This window comes from Tursiops truncatus, chromosome 6 (genome assembly GCF_011762595.2).
Source record: "Tursiops truncatus isolate mTurTru1 chromosome 6, mTurTru1.mat.Y, whole genome shotgun sequence".
NCBI lineage: Eukaryota > Metazoa > Chordata > Mammalia > Artiodactyla > Delphinidae > Tursiops > Tursiops truncatus.
In genome coordinates this window covers 107,691,270-107,714,188 of record NC_047039.1, presented here as the reverse complement: position 1 = coordinate 107,714,188, position 22,919 = coordinate 107,691,270, and the positions used below count along the sequence as shown (strand labels likewise).

Genomic DNA, 22,919 nt, shown 5'->3' with positions numbered 1-22,919 from the left:
CTCCACGCTTCCAATGCAGGGGGCACGGGTTTGATCCCTGGTCAGGGAACTAAGATTCTGCATGCTGCACGGAGTGGCCCCAAAACCAAAACCAAACAAAAGAAACCTAACAATGCGTTATGGGTAGTTATGGGGAATTCCCTGGTGAAAAACAAAACAAGACAGTACTTATGGCTGGGGACTGGGATTCGGAGAGATATGTTTTGTTCTTTAAACTTTGTTGAATTTGCAAGATTTGCTATAATTAGCATGGCCTAAGTTGGAGAAAAATTATTTAAAAAAAAATTCAGATAGTAAGTGTCACACACATCCACCAGAGAGAGGAGGTCCACTGTCCGGGACCCACAGAAAGGAAGTTCAGGGCTGGAGGAGGTGGGGCGGACCACGGCACTGCCCGCTCCACATGGAAGGCCCTGGGAGGTGATCCCCAGATGCGAGCAGCTGTTGTTTACAGCCAGAGAAAGCAGAGGGGAGGGAGCCAGAGCCCGGGGGAGAGCAAAGATAACAAATGCGAGAGAGACACAGGAAGAAAAATGACAACGGAAAGAGGGCGGGCCTGTTGTGAGAGGAATAGACAGACTCTCAGAGAGACCACAGAGTCCCAGCAGCGGGAGAGAGGAGCTGGGGACCTGAAGAGAGGCCCAGATCCAGGGCTGCCTGGGAGACGGGCCCAGCCACGGAGAGAAGTTGAGGGGGTGCGGGACTGGCGGCAGGGGCAGCACAGAGGCAGACGGGGCTGGCCAGCCCGGACGGCCCTGGGAGGGAAGTTGCAAGCCTAACGAAAGCCAACCAGGAGGGCAGAGCCGACCGACCCCACGCGGCACATCCCTCGGCTCCCAGTGCGGGAAAGCGAGATCCTGCCACGGCTCCTCCTTCCTCTCGACTCTCCCCTTTCCCCTTCCCATTCCCGGACGCCCTGGCGGCCCAACCCCGGGATCTAGGCCCGGCGGCGGGGTTCCGGGTGACGCAGGGCCCGTGAAAAGCGCCCGCCCGCCGGGCCGGAAGGTCGCAGCAGCCGCCGGCTCCGACCTCCGCCAAGCCTTCCTTCCCCCTCCCTCCCCCCACCCACGCTAAGAATACACGGCCGGGGGGCCGGGCCGGGGGCGCCTCCGGAGCCGCGCGCGGCCTCGGCCCGCAATTTCCGGAGCCGGGCCCCCGCAGCCGGAGCCGGGACGCTGCTGGAGGGACAGAGAGCCTCACGGGGGCGCAGGCCCCTGTGCCAGACGACTGAGAAACGCCTTGCCCTTTAATCCCATTACATCCCCATTTTACAGAGCTGACCCTGAGGGTCAGATGGGTACAAGTCCCCCCACCCCCAGACTCTCCAGCTCTGATCCACTGCCCCAGCCCTTCCATGCAGGCGGCCGCTGGGTTCCTCACCCAGGTGCTCATCGCTTTGCCTCCCTCTTACAGTCCTGCTCCATTCCAGGTGGACCGTTCTATGGTGTCTTGCCTCTTGCCACTGTCAGGCAGTCCCCCTTAGTATCTAGCCTGAAGCCCTTATGCTGCTGCTGCTTCAGCGCAGTGCCTCTGGCTTTGGAGACAGATGGAAAAGGACCTCTCTTGAGTCTGTGGCCCCAACAGCTTCCTCTGAACCCTTTGACTTCACCAGAGTACCTACACCAGGAAGTCTTTCCTATTTCCTTCCCCAGCCCAGCAGAGTCTCTCCTGAGGCGTGGGCAGTGGAGGCAGTGAGGTGCTGGAGCCACCCGGATTCTCATCCCTGCCCATCCAGGGGACGTGTCCTGCTCCTTTGTTTCTTATTAAATAATATGCTCTGTCTTCTGTGTTTCAAATGACTTGAGGCGTGACTAGTTTCTGGATGGTAGGATCCCCCAGAGCAGGGACCACCCCTGTTTGTCCTTCATTCATTCATCCACTTCTTCTCTCTTGCCTTCTCCCTTCCCACGTGCAGGGAGCACCTGCCGTGTGCCAGGCATCAGGGAGAAGCTGCCATGTCAGGATCCCAGTGCTGGGCCCAAGGCCCAGCACGAAGTTAGACAAATATTCCTCAGTGCCTACTACGTGTCAAGTCCCCTGCAGGGGTGGGCGAGGCAGGCATTGTCCCTCACAGACCTTAGAGTGTGGGCGGAACAGACAGTGACCACAGATGTCATTAAGTGTGGGCTGAATGAGGATGCCTATGGCGGGGTGCGAGGGTGATGTTTGGACAGGTGGAGGCACGTGGTTGTGTCCATCCAGCTCCCCAGGTGTAGAAAGGAGATGGGCAGATCCGGCTCTGGGGGAGCCCTCGTCAGGGGACTGTGAGCTAACTTCAGGTCCACCAGCCTCAGCACCCTCAGGCCTGGCCTCCTCTGCTCGGCCAAACCGCTGCCTCCTCAGATTAGCTCCTGACCTCCTGCATGGGACAGAGGGGACTCAGGCCCGGGAACAGCACCCTGAGCCTTCACGTATCTCCCCAGAACCCCAACCTGGTCATCTTCCAAGAGCCCGCCAAGGTCAACACCACACAGCTGCCACCCTTCGCTACCAAGGGTGAGCTCCTCAACTGGGCGGATACGAAGGGCCCCATCACCTCTGCTGCTGAGCTGAACAATCCCCAGAGCATCCTCCTCCGTCTGGACCAAGGTCAGCTTCCCCGACAGCCTCTCTGGGTTCAGGACTCGGCTCTGGAGGAATGTGGATTCCTCTGGCTCACTCCTCGGATGTGGACACCGAGGCACTGAGAGGGGATGTGATTTGCCCCAGGTCACACGTAGCAAGTCAGCACGCTCTCAGGACAGCGGTTACCCCTTCACCAAATGTTAGGTTGAACCATGTGAAATTGCTGCTCTTTGTGAGTTTCTTGAACTATAAAAACAGCTCTTTCTTATTATTTGTGGTGCACCTACTAGGCAGCAAGCCCTATGCTAGGCATCTGGGGACTCTGTGCGGACAGACCCAGACCCTGCCCTCCTGGAGCCGGCCCTGTGGTGGGGAGATGATAATAAACATGTACACAAACAAATCCTATAATTTCAGGTCATGGTAAATTCTATAAGAAAGATAAAAGGGGGATGATGTGCTGGTGGTTGCAGGGCTGCCTCCCTAGCATTATGCCATGAGTTCATACCTTAAATTAACCCTGTGTTGACAGATGAGCAAACAGAGGCCAGGGACTTCCCCTGGGTCCCTCTGCTGTAAGTGGTGGAGGGGTGATTTGAACCCCGGTCCCCCCATGCCCCTCACTCTTTGCTCCTCCATCCTGCCTCCCCCACCATTTCTGTGGCTGAGGGTGGGCGTCTGTATTAGATGCCAGGCTGCTCGAGGAGGAGACATAACTGCGCTTGTCTCCGCAGCCCCGAGGTCACCGTCTTCCTGCAGTCTGGAACCCCACAAGGACATGGGCCACACACTCGAATGGAGCCCTAACGCCCAGGCCTCCGTCCGGGGCTGCCGCTTGGAAGGTGTGGCTGGCCACAAGGAGGCGCACATCCTGAGGGTCCTGCCGGGCCCAGAGGCCTGGTAAGGGTGCCCGCCCCACCCCTTATAAAGCCCCGCCTCTGTCCAAGCCTCAGCCCCGCCCCTGGCCTGGTCAGAGTCACCCCCACCTACCTCGGGGCCCCGCGCATTTCCTCGTCCACCCCACGGACCCACGACCCACCAGGTTAAGACCGCAGTCGCTGCCCACCCGACCCCAGGTCTTGCCCCTGCCCCGCAAGTCCAGGTCAAGCACCAACCCTCCACACCCCGCCCCCTGCACCCTGCACTACCGCCCGCTCTGATGCGGGGGTCTGTCTCCCCACAGGCCCCGGACAGTGACCGTGAAGGTGGAGCTGAGCTGTGCTTCGAGGGATCCCGACGCCGCCGTGCTCATCCTTCAGGGTCCACCCTACGTGTCCTGGCTCATCGACGCCAACCACAACATGCAGATCTGGGTGAGACCCCGTTCAGGTCTCCCCAAGGCTCCCCAAAGAAAGAAACCAAACTCCCTGCACCATCGCCCCAGCCCTGAGCTTTTATACGTGATGATCCTTCTGCCCCCAACCTCTCCTTCTGTGCACTATCTATTCTTCCCTCAGACCTTCACCTAGATGTTACCTCCTCCAGGAAGTCTTCCATGATCCCTTAGGGAGGCCCCTAACCCAGCCCACAGGGTCAGGAAAGTTTCCTGGAGAGGTGAACTCCAAGCTGAGTTGAAAGACGAACAGGAACCAGTAGATGAGGGGAGGTGGCCCAGGCAGAGGAAACAGCAGGAGCGAACGAGAGAGCAGGATCGAGGCCTGGCAGACCCTCACTGGCCTGCAGGTGCCCCCGCCAGGCCGTGTGCCCCCTGACTGTGTCTGTAGCTCCCTGCTCTGCCTCTCTCCCTGTCATTAGACCACTGGTGAATACTCCTTCAAGATCTTTCCGGAGAAGAACATCCCTGGCTTCCACCTCCCAAACACAACCCAAGGCCTGCTGGGGGAGGCCCGGAGGCTCAACGCCAGTGTAGTAGCGTCCTTTGTGGAGCTCCCTCTGGCCAGTGTCGTCTCTCTGAGGGCACCCAGCTGTGGTGAGCACCCGGATCCCTTCCTCGCCCCCCTCCCTTCCCTTGCCCTCCCCTTGGATCTGTAGCCACGCCCAGCTGCTGTGTGTGCTGGGCAAGTTGCGTCCGCTGGTCAGAGCCCCATTTTCCTCACCTGCATCTCGGGGACACTGAGAGTACCTAGCTATAGAAGTGCTTAGTGCTTAAGAGCACAGCGAGCCCGCAGTGACTGTCTGCCGGCTGCCTCTGCTGCCCTGCAGGCAGTGGGCTGCAGCCCTCACCCACACCGGTCCAGACCACCCCTCCCAAGGAGGGCTGCAACCAGGAGCTGCTCCTGTCCCTGATCCAGCCCAAGTGCTCCGATGACGTCATGACGCTGGTACTCAACAAAGACCTCATCTCGGTAAGGGAACTCCTGGCCTCCGGCCCAGCTGACATGGGCAACTGGTCCTTCCTCTAGCCCAAGAATCTTGGGGTCCTAATCCAGGCAGGGGGACAGATCATATCCCTCGGCAAGCGTCAGTTTTTCCACTTGTAAAATGGGGTTGATAATGGTCCCTACCGTGTGGTGAGAATTACATGAGGTCTGACGACCCAGCCAGGTGTGGAACAGTAAGTGCTCAATAAATAGATACTAGGTAGGCGTCATTATTAATCCTAAATGGAGGCTGAGCTGAGTGGCCACTTAGAATATCTATACAGTATTGGGGCTTCCCTGGTGGCGCAGTGGTTGAAAGTCCGCCTACCGATGCAGGGGACACAGGTTCGTAACCCAGTCCGGGAAGATCCCACATGCCGCGGAGCGGCTCGGCCCGTGAGCCATGGCCGCTGAGCCTGCGCGTCCAGAGCCTGTGCTCCACAACGGGAGAGGCCAGAACAGTGAGAGGCCCGCATACCACCAAAAAAAAAAAAAAAAAGAATATCTATACAGTATGATCTCTGCCTAACTGAAGAACAAAGATGTTTATTATAAAAATAACACAGGCTTTTTTAAATGTGGAAAAAATTAGAAGAAAATCTCAATCACCCCATCCAAAGACAATGGCTACCAACAATTTGGTGGATTTCTTTCTGGAATGTTTTCTCTGTGTATTTCTTATACAGTGTAATCATATTGGATGCAATTGTCTGTTTCCTGCTATATTCATTTAATGTATTTTTAAAACTTTGACATATGTACTTAATCATATCACTTTTTGATTATTTTTTTAACATTGATTTATTTATTTGGCTGCGCCGGGTCTCAGTTGCGGCAGGCGGGCTCTTAGTTGTGGCATGTGGGATCTTTAGTTGAGGCTTGCATGCGGGATCTAGTTCCCTGACCGGGGACTGAACCCGGGCCCCTGGATTTGGGAGCATGGTCTATTAACCTCTGGGCCACCAGGGAAGCCCCAATAACATCACTTTAAAAGCACATCCAGGGCTTCCCTGGTGGCGCAGTGGTTGAGCGTCTGCCTGCCGATGTAGGGGATACGGGTTCGTGCCCCCGTCCGGGAGGATCCCACATGCCGCGGAGCGGCTGGGCCCGTGGGCCATGGCCGCTGAGCCTTCGCGTCCGGAGCCTGTGCTCTGCAACGGGAGAGGCCACAACAGTGAGAGGCCCGCGTACCGCAAAAAAAAAAAAAAAAAAAGCACATCCAATCCCATGATATTGACACGCCATAATTAACTCCTCCTTCCTCGTTAGACATTTGGGTTGTTTCCAATTCTGTAATATTATAAATATGCAGAAAGTGTCATTGTGCATATGAAATTTTTCTTTAAATAGGATTATTTTCTTAGGATAGGTTTCCACATTAGTGAGATTTCTGGGTCAAAATGAGTGAACATTCTGGAAGTTTTGATACATGTTGCCAACCGGCTTTCCAATAGATGATTCCAATTTTCATTGCTGATTAATGAGAACACTTTGACTCTCTCTCTCCCAAAATTATTATTTTTTGTCTAAAAAACTTTTTGCTGATGTGAGAGTGGGAACACTGTGTTCTATTCTTTTTTTTTTTTTTGCGGTACACGGGCCTCTCACTGTTGTGGCCTCCCCTGTTGCGGAGCACAGACTCTGGACGCGCAGGCTCAGCAGCCATGGCTCATGGGCGCAACCACTCCGTGGCATGTGGTATCCTCCCGGACCAGGGCACGAACCTGTGTCCCCTGCATCGGCAGACAGACTCTCAACCACTGCGCCACCAGGGAAGCCCTCTGTTCTTGTTTGAATTCTACTTCTTTGATTAGTAGTGAGTTTGGGCTTGGCTTTGTGTGACTGATAATAACCAAAGTCTCTGTGTGCGTTGTAACTTGGTATTTTTCTTGATGATTTTTATTAGCTTTTTACATGAAGAAAGACATTTGTGGCCCTTTGGCCATCATTCTTATTGAAACAATCTCTCCCGGTTTGTTAGAGTTCTTTAAATTTTGGCCAGAGGGTTTTTTAATTTTTTGGACATTTGAAAACGTTGGGCCATCCTAGCTGGTCATCTTTTCCTTTGTGATTTTTTTTCTAGTTTTTCCGAGGCAGGAACTCTCTCTGCCAGAGCCTTGACAAGTCATGCATGTTCTCAGGGATTTCTAGAATGACGTTTAACTCTACATCCATGTGGAAGTCTTTTGGGGTGTGGGGTATTGGGGCCTAGGTGAAGCTCCACCTGTCTGCGGCCCATCTCCCCCTCCTCCCTTGCCTCTGCGTGGCCAGACAGATGTCTGGGAGGTGGAGGGACCAGCGATGGCTGGCATTACTGCTGTCCTGTCCCAAGAGGTCTGGATGCGTACACTGTAATCCATCGATCTTTGAAACATTACACTCCAGTTAAAAAGAATGTTGTAGATCTATAGTATAAATGCGGAAAGATGTCTGTGATTTATTGTTCAGTGAGAAAACCAAACTAAAGCATGAAGGACGGTATGATGCCATTTGTTAAAAATGAGGGGAAAAAAAGGGACTTCCCTGGCGGTCCAGTGATTAAGATTCTGCTGCAGGGGGAACTAAGATCCCACATGCCGGGCATCACAGCCAAAAAAAAAGGAAAAAAGAAACCAACAAAGCCACACAATTTCTCTGAGTATATATGTCTGTAGAGAAGGAAACACTCATGATGTCACAGATCTTATTGCTACGTACAAAATGTTTGTCAAGTTCAGGAAAAGTAGTCTTAAATGGTGTGGGATGATGAAAACTAACAAAAATGGGGAAGGGAGCAGAGGCATGGCTGTGATTTGGGACCCCTGGGGGGTGGTCAGTCCTCGGTGCTGGGGTGTGATTGACAGGCCCCCGGGAGCCCCGTGCCTCCTGACCGTTCCCCCCACCCCCCAACCCTGGCCCAGACTCTGAGGTGCACCATCACGAGCCTGACCTTCTGGGACTCCAGCTGCCAGGCTGAGGACAGAGATGACCAGCTTGTCTTGCGCAGCGGCTACTCCAGCTGTGGCATGATAGTGACAGAAAATGTGATCAGTAACGAGGTAAGAGCTGTGGTGGGAAAGGTATCAGGGCCGGCTTAATTGGTGCCCCCTGGATCTTCCAGGCTGAGGGGCGTTTGGGAGAGCGGGTGTGATGCTCAGTAGGAAGACAAGTTTAGCCATTGGTTGGCTCAGTCTCCCCATCCACAAAAATGGGCGCGTTGGGCGGGATACCCTCTGGGCTCCTTTCCGGCTCTGACCAGCTCCTTGGCTCTGTTCCTGCAGGTGATCGTCAACCTCCTGTCAAGCTCGTCACCACAGCAGGTGAGGGATGATCACCGTGCTAACCCATCTGGTCCCGGGGTCCATTCCTGGCCTGGGAGGGAGCAGGCCTCAGGAAACTCAGGCCCTGATCCTGGCAAGCCAATGTGTCTCCAGCGTGCCTCAGTCTCCCCTTCCGTGCAACGGGAGCAGTACTGTTTAGGGTTATGTTCTCAGCCTCTCAAGTCAGAGGGTTCATGAACATATCGGCTGTGCGGCCTTGGGCAAATCACATAAGCTTTCTGGGCCCAAAGGTCCTGTTAATAGTGGCATAGGAAAGGATCCCCATACGGGATGAGCCATCACTGAGAGGACGCATGAAAAGCACTTCACACGGGTCTCGTGCAGAGCAAGTTCTTGATAAATCTCAGTTTGGGGTGGGGGGTGGTTTAAGGTGGTGATGAAGGTCAGGCAACAACTCTGGACCATGACTCCTGCTCCCACCCCTTACCTCCCTGGCTGGGTGCCTCCCCGACTGACCGAGCCCCCCTCCCATCTCCCACAGAAAAAGGTGCAGTGCGTCAACATGGACAGCCTCTCCTTCCAGCTGGGCCTCTACCTCAGCCCGCACTTCCTCCAGGCCTCCAGCACCATCGAGCTGGGGCAGCAGGGCTTTGTGCAGGTACTGGACTTGACCTCTTAGGCGTTGCCAACGCCTGGGATTTCTCAGAGCCTTTCTTTCCACCCAATGGAACTTGACTTCCCAGAGGGAGGAGGGAGCCCCCATGGTGCTTGGTGGAGGGGAGAGAGCACAGGCAGAGCTCAGACACTGGTTGGAATGTCCCCTCTTCTTCCTCATTTGCTCCAGGCAGGCCCACGACTGTCCTTCCACCGTCAAGGTTCTGGAGCGGGAACTCTAGAATGAGTCTAGCTTAGTTCATGAGAACAGGCAGGGCAGAGCGTTAAGAGTAACTGACCGTGCCTCGTCCCCCTTCCTACCCATGCAGGTGAGCGTGTCCCCATCGATCCCTGAGCTCACGATCCAGCTGGACAGCTGCCAACTGAACTTGGGGCCTGACATGGAGATCGTGGAACTCATCCAGAGCCAGGCGGCCAAGAGCAGCTGTGTGAGCCTGCTGTCCCCGAGCCCTGGTGGCGACATGCGCTTCAGCTTCCTCCTCCGTGGCTACATGGTGCCCATGCCCACGACTGGCATCCTCAGCTGCACTGTAGCCCTGCGTCTCAGCACTTGGTCCCTGGTGAGTAGGGGCGGGGCTAAGCCCAGCTTCAAGGGTGGCTTCCGGGTCTGGAGTTTTCAGGAAGGGATGTGATAGACCATGAGGATGTGGGACCAGTGGGCGAAAGATACAGCCACAGGCAGGCGCGTGGCCTCTGGGTACCAAGGGCACTCTTTCTGCCACCCTACAGCCTTCTGATGGCTGTGTCTTGGACATTGGTAGGGTATGCAGCTGCAACCATTAGCTAGCTATCCATCCATCCATCCATCCATCCCACCCAGTCACCTATCCATCTTCCCACTATCCCATCCAGTCATCCATTTATCAGTTGCTACTTCTCACCATCCCACCCAGTCATTCATCCACAGTCCTTCCATCAGCCCAGTCCCCCAGCCAGCCAGCCATACATCAATCTCTCTACGCTCCCACCCAGTCATACATCAATCTCTCCACTCAGGAATCCATCCGCCCACCCATCTATCCATGTAGTATGACCACCAGTGTAATCTCAACAAACAGGAGACCTCGGGGAAGAGGGTTAGTACAAAGGACACAAAGTTCTGATCTTCTGCACTTACTGGTCACGTTTCACCCTCCGGTGGATACTGTTCTCAGACACTCAGCCCCGGGCACACTCACACAGTCATCCCCAGGCCCTTGCACTCAGAAGCGTCTCCAGGATTAAAAGCCTCTCTGGTTGTATGAAGCTGGAGAAGCCCCTGAGGCTGCTCCTGAGTGGGCCTCTCCCCCAGCCACAGTGAGCCTGGGCCTCCGGGCTGACCTGGCTCCTCTCACCCAGGCATTCACAAGGGTGATGGACACAGTGCCCCCATCATCCTCACGGGAGCTGGGGCCCTCTCAGCAACTCACAAGAACCATTCCAGCAGCAGCCAGAAGGTGGTGGAGACAGGGCTCAGAGTCAAGGCCCCAGGGTGGGCTGTGACAGGCCAGGGCCACAGAGGCAGGGAGTAAGCCTGGAAGCTGCTGTCGAAGGCTGTGTCACACACTGTGTCCTCTTCCTCCCCAAGGACGTCCAGAGGACTGTCTCCACACGCCTGAACATCGTCAGCCCTGGCCTGCATGGTGAGTTCTAAGTCTCTCCAGGGTTCCAGGGGCTGAGGTCAGAGTGGGGCACGATGGACGGCCCAGAGGGATGGGTCTAGGCACACAGCAGGGAGGACCCCAGAGAGTAGGGTCCACAGCTGCATCTTCCAGATGCAGAGCCTTTGTTCGTGACCACCCCGTGGGCCCGGGTTCCAGGCCTTTGGTTCTTCTTGATCCCCAAGGTTGCTGGCTGACCTTGCCGGGGGGCGGGGGATGGGGCCTCCTAGGATGAGACTTGGGGCAGCACTGACCTCACCTTCCTTAAGGCCCCTACTGTGGAGGGTACGCCTCAGCCCTCAGCCCAGCTCCCTCCAGCCTGGGCAGAAGAGTCCCTGACACTGAAGGCAGAGGTGGGAGAGGCATCTGCCTCTTGGCCATCCCACCTGGGCCTGGATGGAGCCCCTACACCCAGCCTGCAACCAACAGGGCAGGCTAATGACCCCATTGCAGGGATGGGAACTCAAAGGCCTAAGGGGAGGCTGCCTGGCCCACAGTCACACAGGAATCGGGAGTGTGGAAAGAGTGAAGGTTGGGAAAACCCAAGAGCAGAGCTGAAGAGCCCTCAGAGGTGCTCCGGCTTATCCCTACCATGGTATAGGGCTCAGAGAGGGGCAGGCACTGACTTAAGGGCACACAGCGGGACTCGGACTCTCCGGCCCCACTCACACTTTGCTCAGATTATACCATGCCTCCTCCCTAAAAATGCGTCTTTACCAGCCTTGGGAGGCAGAGGCTTGGCCCAAAGGCCTGGCTGGGCCCTCTGGGCGGATTGTCATAGCAACCACGGCTTAGTGTCAGGCATGGGTGTGATGAACCCATTTGCTAGGTGAGGAAACTGGGGTTCAGAGAAGTCAGGGTCAGTAGCTGAGCTGAGACTGGCAGCGAAGCCTGTGCTCCTGGCCAGTACAACAGGGTAGGGGGGCAGGGAGGGGGCGGCAGTGCTGACCACAGCTGTCCTGCCCTTGGTTGCGCAGACAAAGGCCTCGTCCTGCCCGCCGTGCTGGGCATCACCTTTGGCGCCTTCCTCATCGGGGCCCTGCTCACCGCCGCGCTCTGGTACATCTACTTGCACACGCGTGAGTATCCCAGGCCCCCACGATGAGTGCTCAGGACCCCTCCACCACCACCTGGGGGAGCCCGGCGAAGCCTCTGCGGGAGTGGGGAGCCCTGGCCGGGGCCCTGACCTCCGCCCCTGCCCCCAGGTCACCCCGGCAAGCGGGAGCCCGTGGTGGCGGTGGCTGCCCCGGCCTCCTCGGAGAGCAGTAGCACCAACCACAGCATCGGGAGCACCCAGAGCACCCCCTGCTCCACCAGCAGCATGGCGTAGTGCCCAGCCCGGAGTCCTGGGGGCCGCCCAGCCAGCCCTCGCCCAACAGGAGAGACTGAGCAGCCACCAGCTGGGAACCAGTGGCCACGAACTTATCCTGGGACCCCAACCCCTCCACTCGAGCAAGGATGGACAAGGCCCTCTGTGCCCACCCCTCCTGCCTCCCTCTCCAAGGCCTGCTGCCAGTGGGGGCACCAGCTTGGAACACCTTGGCGTCCCCCCACCCCACCACGAACCTTCAAACCCAGTGGGCCTGGGGTACGGCTGCCCAGCACCACGGAGAGAGAGTCCGCTGCGCTATATGTCCACATTGCTGTAGCAACCCAAGTCCCTGTAATTTTAACCTGGACCCAGTACTCGGTGACGTGGGCTGGGCAGGAGCTGAGAACTCCAAAACGGACTCAGCCCAGCCCACCCAGGCTGACGGCGCCTCCTGCATGGAAACACCCAGCCCAGAGCCACCCGGACCTGCTCCCATCGGCCTCTACATCTGGACTGGCCCAACTTTGGCGGGGGAAACAGAAGCCTAGCGGCGCCTAGCCTGGGAGTGAGTGGGGGAGCCTAGCTCCTCCCTGCAACTGTCACACAGAGACCCCCCCACCGGGCAGCCAGGCTGCCTGTCCTGGGCCCACCCCTATATACTCACCACCAATAAATCAGACCATGAAACCAGTGCTGGGCTGGGCTGAGAGAAGGATAGTGGCACCTAAACTGGGGTTGCGGGGGGAGACAGTTCTGGGTTCAAATCCTGGACCTGCCACTTATTGGCTGTGTGACTGTAGGCAGGTCCCATGGCTTCTTTAAGCCAGGCACAGTTCCCTTATCTGTAAAACGGGTATGAGAATTTGTGATCACAAGGTCTTTCTGCGAGGAGGTCTGCAAAGTGGTGCATGGCACGTGGTCAATGGACATCAATCCATTCTTCTCATTTCACAGACAGGCCACCTGAGGCTCAGAGGGAGGGGGGGACTTGTCCCAAGCCACAAAGCCCAGGCTCCTACACAACCCAGTTCCTGTACCAGCTGTAGCCCCCAGCCCCCTATTGTCTGCTGGGGGAGCTAGAGGTCAAGAGTCAATCAAATTTTCAGGCAATGCTTTTTTTTAAAAAAAAAAAAAGTTAAAGGCTTTAAATCACTCCAGCCACCCTCTGCCCCGACGGGGCCCCAGGCAAGGACCCTCTCCCCTCCCAGAAGGCCACTGGGAGGAGGAAATCTATCAACCAGCAGCCAGTATCTGGCAGGACCCCAGGCTAGGTCAGGCAGTTTACCCGATCAGCTGCGCCTGAGGCAGGAAGCAGACAGGGTGGGAGGGGAGGTGGGCTGGAGGGTTAGGTCTACTACAACAGCCAGAGAACTAGGAAGGAGGGCCAGGGGCACCTGAGGCTCAGAGACAGATCTCAGCTTCCTGCCCCCAGCCCTCTATTTCACCGCCCAGAGCCCAAGTCCCTGGGGCCAGTCTAGACAGAACCAGGAAGGCACAAAAAGCACGTAATTTAGTTCATGGCGAAATGCAGGGCAGGTGTGGGGGAAGCCCACCTCCAGCCCCACTGCCTTGGCTACTGGGACAGGGAGGGCTCCAGCAGCTTCAGCACGCCGCCCACCAGGTGCAGGCTGCCTGTGACCAGCACGTGGATGGCAGCAGCCTCCTGGAGGACGACGGCCCCACTGCCTGCCACAGGGTGGGCAAAGAGGACCCGTGGGGGACTGGGTGGCTGAAAGACAGGGTCCCGGCCTTGACTGATCCACTGCAAGGCGTGGGAAATGCAGCTGAAGACGAGGGAGCTGGCGCTGTGGGTGTGGGCTGGGCGGGGTGCCAGCAGCAGGGGTGCAGGCCCACCAGGCTCCGGGCTGGCCTGGTCCTCGTGCAGGCGGCTCCAGTGTTGCTGGTGTGCAAGGCAGCGGAGCAGCACCTGGTCCAGGGTCACTGTGAAGTTCTGTTGGTCTGCGGGGCACAGGGACGGGCGCGTCAGCGAGGCAGCCGAGGGTCGGGGAGGGGGAAGCACGCTGTGAGCACCTGCGCAATGCCAGGCTTTATACAAGCATCATCTGTCCTTACAGTGGGTGCTATGAGGAAACCGGGGCTCAGGAAGTTCAGTGATTGCCCATCGTCACAGAGCCGGTGAGAAACAGGGCCAGGCAGTTTAGCTTCTAAGCTGGGGCTTCTGCCTACCAAGCACATCTTTCTGCCCTAGCCTTACTGCCTTCATCTGTAAAACAGACAGGGGCCATCACCAGGTTGGCATAAGTACTTCTACAAATGCAGACTCCCGCACTGTCCCCACACAGTCTGATGTGGGGCCTCGGGATCTGTATTTTTTAGATTATTTCAAAAAAAACTTTTAACATGATCCACAGTAAAAAAAAATACATTTTACAGTGGCAACCCCAGTACTCACATATGTGTACATATATGTTTGGAACAGAATCTTCATCAAATAATACCTACCCTTAACTTTGTGCGAGACACACTGACACTCTCTTCTCTATTTTATTTAAAATTTAAAAAGCTGGTTGAGACCCACTAAACTGACTTCAAGAACCATCACTGGGTTGTAACCTGCATTTTGAAAAAGAGTTTCACCAACAATTCTCTTTTCAGTATTGCCGTCACATGCAAAATTCACAATGTACCAAAGGTTATTTATTTATACGATAAAACAAACCTAGTTCCTACCCAAGACCTTCAGTTCAAAAGCGCTCACCGTCACCAACAGAGCAATCCACCTCAGGGCCCTCCGCCCCCCGCCCACCGGAGGGACCAGGCCTGTCACCTCTCACCTGCGTTGTCCGTGGATGACACCTCTGTCAGGTTAGGGCAGAAAACGGTATAGTCAAACTGGCAGGGCTAGAAGGCCAAGGGGAGAAGCTCAGTGTCAGAGCCCTGAGAGGATGCCCCCTATCCCAACTTCCACACAGCACCCCCGGAGTCCACATACACGTCCCCATCTCTGGAGATGCCCCCCCACCAGCTGAACTGGAGTGATGTTGCATACACCGAGCCACAACACTTCCGTGTCCCCCATCTACCTCAATATACCCGGCCTGGCCTGTGGCCTGGGCCGCATGGCCCCACACAGATGGGGAGACAGAGGCTGGAGCCGGGGGCTGCATTTGCTTAGGGTGACCCAGCTACTGAGCACAAAGGATATGAAGAACAGCCTCAGCATCCTGGTCTGTGACATGGGAAACGATCACTAGGAACCATTTCGGCCCTGACAGTCTAGGGCAGGCTCAGTTTCCCTGGGCAGAGGAGGGCCCCTCCCTATATGCTCTATAGCCCAGTGACTCCTTAAACGGAACTTTAGAAGCAGGTATCCTAGTAGCAGCCCTGTTCTATGGAGAGGCAAACTGAGGCTCGGAAATGCCATCTCTTATCCAGGGTCACATGCTAGCGGCTAAAAGGGCCTGACAGGTGAATCCAGAGCCTGCGCCTTACACGACTCACCTGGTCCTCACTGTCATCCTGGGCTGGAGTGTGACCATGGAGGAGAATGAGTACAATGACCTGTGACTTGACTTCCCTGTGCCCAGTGCTTTCACATTTAATCCTCAGTACAATTCAGGGGGGAGAGGAAAAATCACTCCCATTCTACAGTTGAGGAAACAGAGGCTCAGGGATGAAGGCACCGCTGCTGGGGGTCAAAGGCAGAACCAGGGCTGGGTTGCCTGCTGTCCATCCCCCAGGCAGCCCCTCACCTGCAGCAGCTTCAGCAGGGCCGCGGAATCCCGGTCCCCAGTGGAGTTGAAGAGCAAGACACGCACCTCAGACCCGCTGTGTGAGTGGTGAGGAGCGGGGGGGAGAGGAGGGTCAGAGCGGCGCCTCCCACCCCTTCTCCGCGGGCCCCGCCCCATCCTTCCTCCAAAAACTTCCCGCCTCCCTACTGTCCCAGTCCGACCCCGTCCCTGCGACCCGCCCCATCCTTCCCCGAGGCCCCGCCCCTCCCCACTGGCCCAGTCCTGGCCGGGGCCCCGCTCCATCCTTCCTCAAAGTTCCTCCCCTCTCCACTGGCCAAGTCCCGCCCCCGTCCCCGGTCCCTCCCCATCCTTACCCGAGGTCCCGCCCCAGCCCCGCCTCTGTCCGCAGCTCACCCGCCCGGCCTCTCGCGGCTTTGCAGAGCCTGGCGGAACCAGCGCACGCAGGCCTGCATGCTGCTGGTGGTGTGCGCGCCGTCCAGGTACCAAGTGAGGGGGCCCCGCCGCAGCAACTGCGTCCGGCCCGGCCACTCCGTGTCCCGAAGCCCTGGGGGAGGGGAGCAAGGTAGTCCTCCAGCGGCAGCCGCGAGGCTGCCCTTCTACATCCTCCCACTCCAGTACTCAACTCGCACACACTACCCGCCCCCGCTGCTGGCCGCTCTGACAGCCCAGGAGCCTCTTACTGGGCACTAGCCACTGGGATCAGCTCTTTGGCTGCCTCATCTGGTGGAATCATCCAGGCGGCCCTGAGGGGGGCTGCTCTCGTATATCAGTCCCAAGTTTCAGGCAGAGAACCCTTAGCTCAAAGAGATTAGGTCACAGAGCAAGTGACACTTGGGGCTGGGATGTAATCCACCTAGCTCCAGGACTGTGTCATGGCCCTGACACGGGGCCTGGCACACAGTGGGCACTCTGGAACCAACTGCTGAAGGGGCTTAACAGCCACGAGGACCTACTGTGTGCTGAAGGCCTCGGGGGCAAGCAAGAAGCTTGGCAATATTGCCATCCTCAAGAACCTCATGGTCTTGTGACGATGGTGACAAGGATGGTAGTTCGGCAGCTACCAGTGGCTGGGCACTTTATCCCGTATCTGCCAGGCTCTGGACTCAGCCCCTTAGTGATGTCACCTCACAGTGCGCCCTATCATCGTCTCATTTGGCAGGTGGGGAAATGGGCTCAGAGAGAGTTCATGAACTCAAGGTGTGGGAAGCTCACTGACTTCAGTCCTTTCTCTTAAGGCACCATCTTGAATTGTCCCCACCCCTCAAACAGGAGACCAAAAGAAACATCTGAAGCAGCCTGGCTGGGCAGGAAGGTCCAACTCACCATGCTGCATGTGGGACGTGGGCTGGAACACAGGTGCCAGGGGCAGCTGCCCCAGGAGGCTTGGCCTGGACGCCTTCAGCTCTCCAGTATCTGGGAAGGGAGAGGGAGGGCTGTGTGGGACTCAGTGTGCTCAGGCCTCACCTAAGGGCCCTCAGAGGCAGGTTCCACGTGTCCCCTGCCCACCCACTCACCTGCCCACTTACCCCGGTAGCCCTTCTGCTGCAGCCAGCAGCGAGCCAGCTGCAAGGCCAAGGCGGCATTGGCCTGCTGGTGCTCCCCCTCCAGGCCCAGGGTCAGCAGCGGCCCCCCTTCCTCCAGGGCTTCTAGTGGTGGGCACAGGTAGAGGGGACACTACAGAGGAGATGGGCAGCAGCTGGTCAGGGGAGCTGCTGCTGCCTCCTCGGCCAGCAGGCCCTCCCTGATGCCATCAGCCCTTCCATCTTTCCCCATCAACCACAACCCACCAAGTCCTGTTCCTAGAACCGAGATGTCCTCCAGCTGGACGAGCACAGATGAGCAAACTGAGGCCCCAAAGGGTAAAGTACCTCCCCAGTCAGCCAACCCCCCACCCAGCTGTCCCAATCAGACTCACTGAGATCTGCTGAGCGCGGTCCCTCAGCACTGCCAGGGGCCCGTCAGGCTGGAGCACAGTGAAGGCGGGGACGCCACACTGTGGAGGACACGGAGAGTGAGCCCAGGGTCCTCCGTCTCCCATCACTGGCCCCCACATCCCTGGTTCTGGATGGCCCACTCAGCCTTCCCCCCCATCAAACCTTCGGGGACCCCTCGATGGGGAAACTAAGGCCAGAGATGGGGCTCAACTTGTTCCAGTCCCATGCAGAGCTGGGACGAGAACCCAGACCCCACTGACGCCCAAGACCTCGTCCTGAGTCAGGAGGATACAAATAACCGTGCCACACCCGCCCCCACTTCCCTGAATCTTGGGGCCCAGGCCATCCATGTACCTCCCTCCCCAGGGCTGCCTGGTCACCTTAAAAATGCCCCCTTTCTGCCATGCGATCTTCTCCATCGTGTCCCCCAGAAGGCCAGTGTGGTCGATGCCAAGAGAGGAGACCCCACACACCACAGGCTTCCTGGGGGAAATGAAGGAGCCGTGATGCCCTGGACCCCGGCCACCGGGCTCCCGGCCACCATCCCTCTCCTCAAGCCGCTCCCCCTCACTTGACAATGTTGGTGCAGTCGTAAGCCCCGCCGATGCCCACTTCCATCACTGCCAGGTCCACCTGAAGAGGATCAGAGGGCATGGCAGGGGGTACAGGGGCTCCCGAATACCACACAGGAGCCCCTAGTCTGCTGAGATTCCCCTTCCCAAGGCCTCGAACACAGGGTTCTGGGGAGTGGTGGGCACACACACCTTCTCTTGGAGGAAGACATGGAAGGCCATGAGTGTGAGGAAGCGGAAGTAGCCAGGCATGGAGACACAGCTGCTGTCATCCTGTGGACAGGATCACATCAGAGCTCGGGGCCCCTGCAGCCTCTGCCCTGGGGAAGATGGTGTCCCGGGATGTGCAGTGCCCTCTGGGTCTACCCACCCACTCCGGGCCCCTTACCCTGCCCACCCACCAGCCCTCTGGCATGGGCACCTTGGTCTCCTCCAGCCGGTGGTAGAGGCGCCAGAAGTGCTTGGTGAAGAGCTCGGGGCTTATGGGCTGCCCATTGATTCGGATCCGCTCACGCACCTGCACCAGGTGGGGAGAGCTACCGAGAGACCTAGGGTCATCAGGACTCCCTTCCCAAGACCCCCAGGCTGTCCCCCTCCCCACAGTCAGACCTGCCTTTCAGAGAAACAAATCTAACTATGTCACTGCCCTACTGAAAACCCTTCTGTCACTTCCCCCTGCCCTTTAGAGAGTCCCAGCTCCACATCTCAGCCCACCAGGCCCCGGCGGGTCTCATGCCACTGGCCTCACCTCTCACACATCCCTTGGTAGTTCCCTGTGCCCCAGCCACTCTGGACTATTATTAGTTCCTCCAGCTCCCCCCCACCAAAATTTTCTAACTCCAGGCCTATACACATGTCTACTCCACAGGTCTCAACTAAGACGGCTCCTCCAAAAAAGAGAAAGGACCCCACCCCACCAGATTGCTCAGGCATGCTCTCTGGGCTCCCACAGCCCCCCATGCTTCCCCCATCCCACATCGATCAGTAACTCGGCCAACATCTGCCCCCATAATGTCTGTCTTCCTGCCCTTGAGGGCAAGGCCCCATCTGCTGTGTTCAAGCTGCATTCCCAGACTGGCCCATGAGGACACATGGGCCCAAGTCAAAGGCTGGGTTTTTACCCCAAACATTATTTTGGAAGAGAGATTGTTGGCTTATATTTAAATCCTCAAAGGCCCTCTGGTATTATGAATCCACTCCATTTCTTTAATTTGAATGAAGAACTGCTGAGGGAAAACACATTGGTCTGAGATGACCTCAGTCAGCAGGTTTCAGATGCTTACAGAGGTCACTTGACGGAACGGGTGAAATAAAAGGAGGCAAAACTCTTGAAAGCCCCAAGCTTAAGGACCAAATCCTGAGCAATCTACCATCGTGTGAATCCCACTGCTCTACCGCTGACAGGCTTAAGAAGGCAGGTACAGCTCCAGGGAAGGGAGACCCATGTCTAATCACCCTGCCCTCCATCCTCTGGTGTGAGTTTAGATGCCTGAATGCAACCAAGAGGGGGTGCTGCCTGGAGGGCAAAGCAGCAGCTGAGGCTGGCACAGCAGAAGGGCTCCCTTCCGCTGCTCACCAGGGAGGTCTCAACAGAGCTGGCATAAACTACGCTTATTGTTTAAGCCCTTACTAGCCTGGTTTTCTGCTCCTTATGGCAAAGATGCCCTAGTTGATAAATATTTCTATGTGATTTAAAAACTGTATAAGGAATTTAAGTTAATAAAAAGATATCTGAGGGACTTCCTTGGTGGTCCAGTGGTTAAGACTCTGCACTTCCAAAGCAGGGGGCATGGTTCGATCCCTGGCTGGGGAATTAATTAATCCTGCATGCCGCTAAGCGTGGCCAAATAAATAAAAAGATATCTGACAATTCCAGCTGTGTATTTCGTTTATCCATTCAAGTTGCTGCCCCCCTCCCCAATTTCTTTCCATTATGAAAATTAAAGATTGCCATAAACTTGGGCTAACTGGTAAATGCTAATTGAATGTTTGTTGAATGAATGAACACTAGGCAGAGAGACATGCAGCTGAGCTGCTGGGGGTGACCCTGGCCCTGAGGTGCTGGCTGGTTCCAGACCCCCCAGAGAGCTAGGAGACTCCACACCCCTCTGTACCTCAGTACCTAAAGAATCCCGTCTTCAGGCCATAGCTCCGGAGGATACGTTCAGTGAAGGCACAGGTGGAGCCCTAGAAAGGAAAGGTCTTGTCTGGGCAGGTCCCCCACCCCCACCCCACCAAGTGCACGTCCTACCCCTGGGTCCTGTGGCTCGCCTTCCCCTTGGTCCCAGTGATGTGAATGATGTTCAGTTGGTCCAAGTCCTCCACCTAGGACAGACGGACAAGGTCCCCGCCTCAGCCACAGGACTCACAGACAGATGGGAACGGGGAGTGGTCAGAGGCCCTCCCCACCTTACCTGCAGCCCACTCCGTGCCAAGTACAGCCTCATGGCTTCCAGCTGTGTCTGGGGGTCACCCCGCTGGCGCTTCACCTGCTCCAAGCAGTTGGCGTTGGTCTGCAGGGTGTTGAGTGTGCGCACGGCATCCTGGCAATGAGTGCCCAGGTGGCAGGTTAAGGCTCATTAGGGATCCACAGGGACAGAGGAAGCCAGCATACCAGTGGCCAGGCCAGGGGCCAGGCCTGCCATGCCAGCCCTGTTTCCCCAGCCTAGAGGTTAGGCACTGGTGAGAAAGAAGTGGCATCTTTCCAGTTCTAGCAGAAATGGGAGCCTGGGGCAGTTCAGACCCACCCAGGGAGTGTCAGGCAAAGCAGGCAAAATGACTAACGGGACTATCCTTGCTTCCTGTTCCAGCTTCCCCAGGCTTCACTCTCAGGCTTTTGCCCTCATTCTCTCCATGGTCCACCACTATGCTGGGCCCCTCTTAGGGCAGGGCCAGAACTACAGAAGGGTGGGGTCTTAGAACTGAAGGAATTAGAACTAGGAATTCCTGGAGGCTTCCATGCCCAGGATTGGGCATGAGGATTGGGGTTCCACATTCTGACCCAGAGAAGAGTTGCTTGAAGCAACCAGATGGGGAAGAGGAGTCTCAGGGGGAGGAAGGTTGTATCAGGGTCACTCAGACAAGAAGGCAAGTAGGTATAACCTCAGGACTATACTATACTTCCACTTGGGGGGTGGTGGAAGTGGGGGTGATGTTTATTTCCCCTCAGGGCCTCAGTGGCTGGTTGGAGGACCCACTCTCATCACACCGGTGCCACCTGCCTGGCCAGCATCAGGTCTCTGGCAACTGGCCCCTGGCACAGAGCCAGGAGGAAGCTTTCTGTTTTCCAGATTCTTGCACCACCCCCACTGCTCCGAGTCCTGCCTGCTCCCCACTTCCAGGCACCTGGATCTTCATCTCCTGAATCCTAGAGACGCCAACCCAGACCTATACTCTGGATCTCCCAAGCCTGAACTCCTGACTCCCTTTCCCCTCCCCCACCCCAACTGCTGGTTCTGAGTCCGGAGACACTGGAACTCCAGAACCTCAGCTGAGCCACTGGATCTCTTGGTCCTATCACACGGCGTCCCTTCCCACTCTCTAACGCGGTACACTTCAGCCTCAGAATTCCCAAATCCGGTACCCCGGGTCCAACTTCCTGGTGCCTGTCCCCACCTCCGAAATCCAGGATGTCCCCGCCCCCCCGAGTCCCCCAGTCCCAGGCTCTTGGCCCCTCTCTCAGCTGGCGGAGGCCAGATGCCAAGCGCCTCAGGCCCGGCTCACGTGTCTTTGCAGGACCTCCCTCCAATACCTGATACTCCATGCCGGGCTCCTGCGGCGCAGGCCACGCGCTCAATACTCGCCTCGCTGCGACCCCGGTTGTTGCACCACGCGAAGAAACCGCTGCCAGGAAGAGAGCCGCGCGCAGGTGGCAGCGTGCCCGCGACATAGTAGAGATGCAACCGGCGGCACGCTAGGCCCGGACAGAATACGCCCCGCCCCCCTCCTGGGCCCGCCCCCGACTCTCCTCCGCCCTCCGCCACTCAGCGTTGCCCAACGAGCCCACCGGCACCAATAAGAATCTGCGGGACGCCATCCTTGTGAGGGGCAGGCCCCGGGGCGGGGCGGAGAGCTTCATTCATGTTTATGAGGGGCACGGTACCGAGCGAGTCCACTGCCTTAGAGAAATACGCGCTCCTTTCGTCATCATCCTCTCAAGCACCCGGCCGCGCCCCGCAAATTAGCCAGTCCCAGTCAGCAGCCCTGCTCCAGGCCAGAACCAGCTTCGAGCCGGGATAGAATGATAGAACTGGCGGACACCTTAGGGAAGTCGCTGAATCCTGGCCCCCAAACGTCCCGACCCAACGCAGAGACCCAGGGCGGCGGGGATGCGGCCTCTGGTCTGTCGAATCTGAGAGCTCGATTGTGGGGCAATAGGGCAAAAACCAGGCACCTACGCTACTGGGGCTCCTAACCGTTCCTGGGCAGCCTGGGAAGGCTTCCTGGAAGAGGCGACATCCTGGCCTCACGAGGCCTGGAGATGGAACGCAGTCAGAGAGCCCTGGGGTGACAGGATGCCAGATCCAGCAGGACCTTGTAGCCTTATAAGAAATTGGATTCCATTTAGATGACAATAAAATGGTTCTAAGGAGGGATGACAAGATCAGATTCGTCATCTGATCAAATGGAATGTGTGGGAGAGCCACCCACGGAGGGGGGAATAATCTGTCATACCTGGGGGTGGAAGACTCCCATTTGTCCTGGAGTTTTCAGAGCTTTTTCTGTCTATGACCTTCTTGGCCCCAACTAGCATGGAAAAAAGTAGTATGGAGATTCCCTTTCTACAGCTGAGATCTGGAAAGGTGTGTGTGTTTGGGTGGAGGTGGGGGAATTGCTGCAAAAACCCTCCAGAGAAGTTTCCTCAGATAAAAGGCAGTCCCTTAACAACTGATGGGGTTTCAGTACCAGTAGCCCCTCCCTCTTTCCT

The 22,919-nt window shown here is 57.0% G+C and overlaps 2 protein-coding genes across 3 annotated transcripts in view; one reads left to right on the top strand and one right to left on the bottom strand.

The window, feature by feature from the left end:
• Positions 1-12,463, top strand: part of ENG (endoglin) — a 30,242-nt gene extending 17,779 nt beyond the window's left edge. The window contains exons 4-15 of the mRNA XM_033858653.2: positions 2,424-2,589; positions 3,300-3,465; positions 3,749-3,878; positions 4,321-4,495; positions 4,729-4,871; positions 7,787-7,924; positions 8,147-8,185; positions 8,688-8,804; positions 9,130-9,381; positions 10,389-10,443; positions 11,439-11,540; positions 11,667-12,463. Coding sequence (XP_033714544.1) covers positions 2,424-2,589; positions 3,300-3,465; positions 3,749-3,878; positions 4,321-4,495; positions 4,729-4,871; positions 7,787-7,924; positions 8,147-8,185; positions 8,688-8,804; positions 9,130-9,381; positions 10,389-10,443; positions 11,439-11,540; positions 11,667-11,791 — 1,608 coding nt within the window. The 3' untranslated portion in view covers positions 11,792-12,463. The remainder of the gene's footprint in view (positions 1-2,423; positions 2,590-3,299; positions 3,466-3,748; positions 3,879-4,320; positions 4,496-4,728; positions 4,872-7,786; positions 7,925-8,146; positions 8,186-8,687; positions 8,805-9,129; positions 9,382-10,388; positions 10,444-11,438; positions 11,541-11,666) is intronic.
• Positions 12,251-21,932, bottom strand: FPGS (folylpolyglutamate synthase). 2 transcript variants are annotated; one of them, XM_033858655.2, is made up of 15 exons: positions 21,744-21,932; positions 20,407-20,535; positions 20,264-20,317; positions 20,115-20,179; positions 18,414-18,528; positions 18,185-18,265; positions 17,992-18,053; positions 17,801-17,903; positions 17,402-17,479; positions 17,013-17,160; positions 16,810-16,899; positions 15,880-16,030; positions 15,487-15,562; positions 14,569-14,635; positions 12,251-13,732 (listed from the first exon to the last, which is right to left on the bottom strand). In XM_033858655.2, the coding sequence occupies exons 1-15, from the start codon at positions 21,879-21,881 to the stop codon at positions 13,347-13,349; spliced, it is 1,743 nt and encodes a 580-aa protein (XP_033714546.1). In that variant the 5' UTR covers positions 21,882-21,932; the 3' UTR covers positions 12,251-13,346. The 2 variants fall into 2 exon arrangements, with proteins under 2 accessions (XP_033714546.1, XP_033714547.1); XM_033858656.2 differs by lacking the exon at positions 20,115-20,179 and having other exon boundaries at positions 20,244-20,317.
• Positions 21,933-22,919: the final 987 nt, after the last annotated feature.